The following is a 2,351-nucleotide window of genomic DNA, read 5'->3' on the forward strand; positions in this document are numbered from 1 at the left end:
CTCTCGTAAAGCAGTGTGGCTTCAACATTCTCACCCACCCACCTTTTTCACCGTCTGACCTTTCCCTTTTTTTTTTCAAAATCTGAAAAAAAAATTCTCAAAGGACATCGTATCCATAGAGATAAAGACGCTATATCTACAGTAGGAATGGTTTGAGTCCCCTCCTTTGAGGTAAAATTAGCAAGAAATTGGCGGCCGAAGTTTGATTATTTGTTTAGCGTAAGAGTCCAAGAAAAACTGAAAATTTAATCAAAGTTTTTCCAATATAATTCACTCTGGGGTGAGTTCTTAAATGGACATAAAAGATGTTGAGCTAAAAAAAAAACCAAAAAAACTTGCCAACCCAGCAGAAAAGTGTCAGTTTCTTTAATCTCATTATTTTTACGAGAGCCTGATTTCGTGACGCTGCCTCACATTTCACCATGTTTTAAGTCAATGATTTCCCCATGCCCACAGACTTGTGAACGCGTCGGTGGCCTAGTGGTTAGGCTACCGGACTCATAATAGTGAGGTTGCGGGTTCTAGGGTTCGAGCCTCAACTCGGTCCGATGTTGTGTCCTTGGGAAAGGCACTTTACACGAATGTCCCACTTGGCTCGGTCCGACGTTGTGTCCTTGGGAAAGGCACTTTACACGAATGTCCCACTTGGCTGGGTCCTTTCGGAGACGGACATTTTACACTGGAAGGCCCCGCCTCTGAACTCTTTAGTACCCGTGGGATTCCACAATTTTACGCACCTGATTTGAGGCGGTAAAGGGGTGTTATGTTAAAACTGCTCTCATACGATCAAAAATTAATGAATTTGTTTGTGTTAGTACTCAAACTATTCGTAATTGGACATAGAATCACATTATGGGCGAACTGTGTTAGTAACTGTAGCACAGAGTAGGCAGTAGAGGGGGAAAATAGTGAAAAGTGAGAAAAAATAACAAAAAATGAGACTGAAAGGTTCAACTCACCAGAAAAATGCCCGTACAATCCATCGAATAGGCAGTAAAAAGTGAAATCCAATCACAGTTTATCCATTTAGGAGAAGGTCCAGGCCAAATTTCAACTGTATAGCAGCTAAACTGTTCATTTCACAAGCAAATGAAAATTGTCATGAAAACGAACGAAAATGTATCCTAATAGTGTTGAAAGGGGCGTTAAACCTTTCTGTCCCCGTCGTTGTATGCAAGAAAAATTCTGAAATTCTGCAAACTGAGCCCGAATATGTGGAATTATGCTATTCTGTTAATTTTAACAAAGAATGACGAAGGAAAATTACCAGAAATATTTTTTTTAAATGATCAAATTTTGCTAAATTATGCGGGGTGCATAAAACCACGGGGACAGACCTATACCATTTCACCATTTCAGACTCGTGTACAAAGGGTTCCGGTGGCCGCTCGGAGATTCAGACATCTTCGATCTGAACACTCAGGACGTGGTGTCTAGGAGCATCCCACAGTTCCTACACGAGTGGGACAAGCAGAAGCTACATATGAGAAGGTAAATTTGTTTAGTTTTGGAAAGGTTTTACGGCGCTCGCAACTGCATAAGGTCATATTATGGTCGCTTTTAAGTACAAGCAGTCTAACCCAGATTTCGGATTTTTTCAGCAATCTTGACCTACACCAAAAGTGAGCATTGCCCTACCCATAGGAGAAGTTTGGTTTCATTGGTGTGTATATTTGTTTGGTTATAGAGAAAACTAACCTTGTATTTTAAAGAAACCGAGCAAGGGGCAAAAACGTTACCTTCGATTTTCTCAAAACAGCATTTTTCGGGATAGCCCCCTTGTGCTTAAAAGCAACCATATATGAGCGCGCTGGAAAAATTAAACAAGGGGTGGATGTCAACAGAATGCTGGGCGGGTTGTCCTAGCTCTGGCAGGACGAGTTGGTTTCTCCTCCTTTCGTTTCGTTTTACAAAGGTTTCACGGCGCTCGCAACTGCATAAGGTCATACTATGATGAGCCCCAAGGGGTAGATGTCAACAGAGAAGTCCAAACGGGGAATCAGGCTTACTCTGCTCACCTCTCTAGCCTCAACAGAACAGAGTCTGCTTCAACTATTATCAAGGCACCCTGGAAATAGCAGTTCACAAGAGAGTAACAAACATACAAAAGAAGTCGAGGAAGAATGACGATAATAAGAATGGGGAAAGAAGAAGCAGCAGTTCCCACTATGTTGTTCCTGCACAGTATGAGCATGACATTGATACATCAGCCCATTTACAATTGGAGCAGGTAAACGACGGCAACATGTTGTTTTTAAATGTAAGGATGTTTTTTGTTGTTGTTGTTTTTTAATGAACTGACACACTTTACACCATTTAGGATTTATTATTATTATTATTATTATTATTAA

General features: G+C 40.8%; 1 protein-coding gene across 1 annotated transcript in view; it reads left to right on the forward strand.

Annotated features, from left to right (window-relative positions):
- Nucleotides 1–2,351, forward strand: part of LOC106011466 (multidrug resistance-associated protein 1) — a gene marked incomplete at both ends in the record, with an annotated part of 11,331 nt that overhangs the window by 5,740 nt on the left and 3,240 nt on the right. Inside the window, 1 exon segment of the mRNA XM_013081268.1 lies at nt 1,360–1,491. Within this exon segment, the coding sequence (XP_012936722.1) occupies nt 1,360–1,491 (132 nt within the window).

This window comes from Aplysia californica, unplaced genomic scaffold (assembly GCF_000002075.1).
Source record: "Aplysia californica isolate F4 #8 unplaced genomic scaffold, AplCal3.0 scaffold00123, whole genome shotgun sequence".
Taxonomy (NCBI): domain Eukaryota; kingdom Metazoa; phylum Mollusca; class Gastropoda; order Aplysiida; family Aplysiidae; genus Aplysia; species Aplysia californica.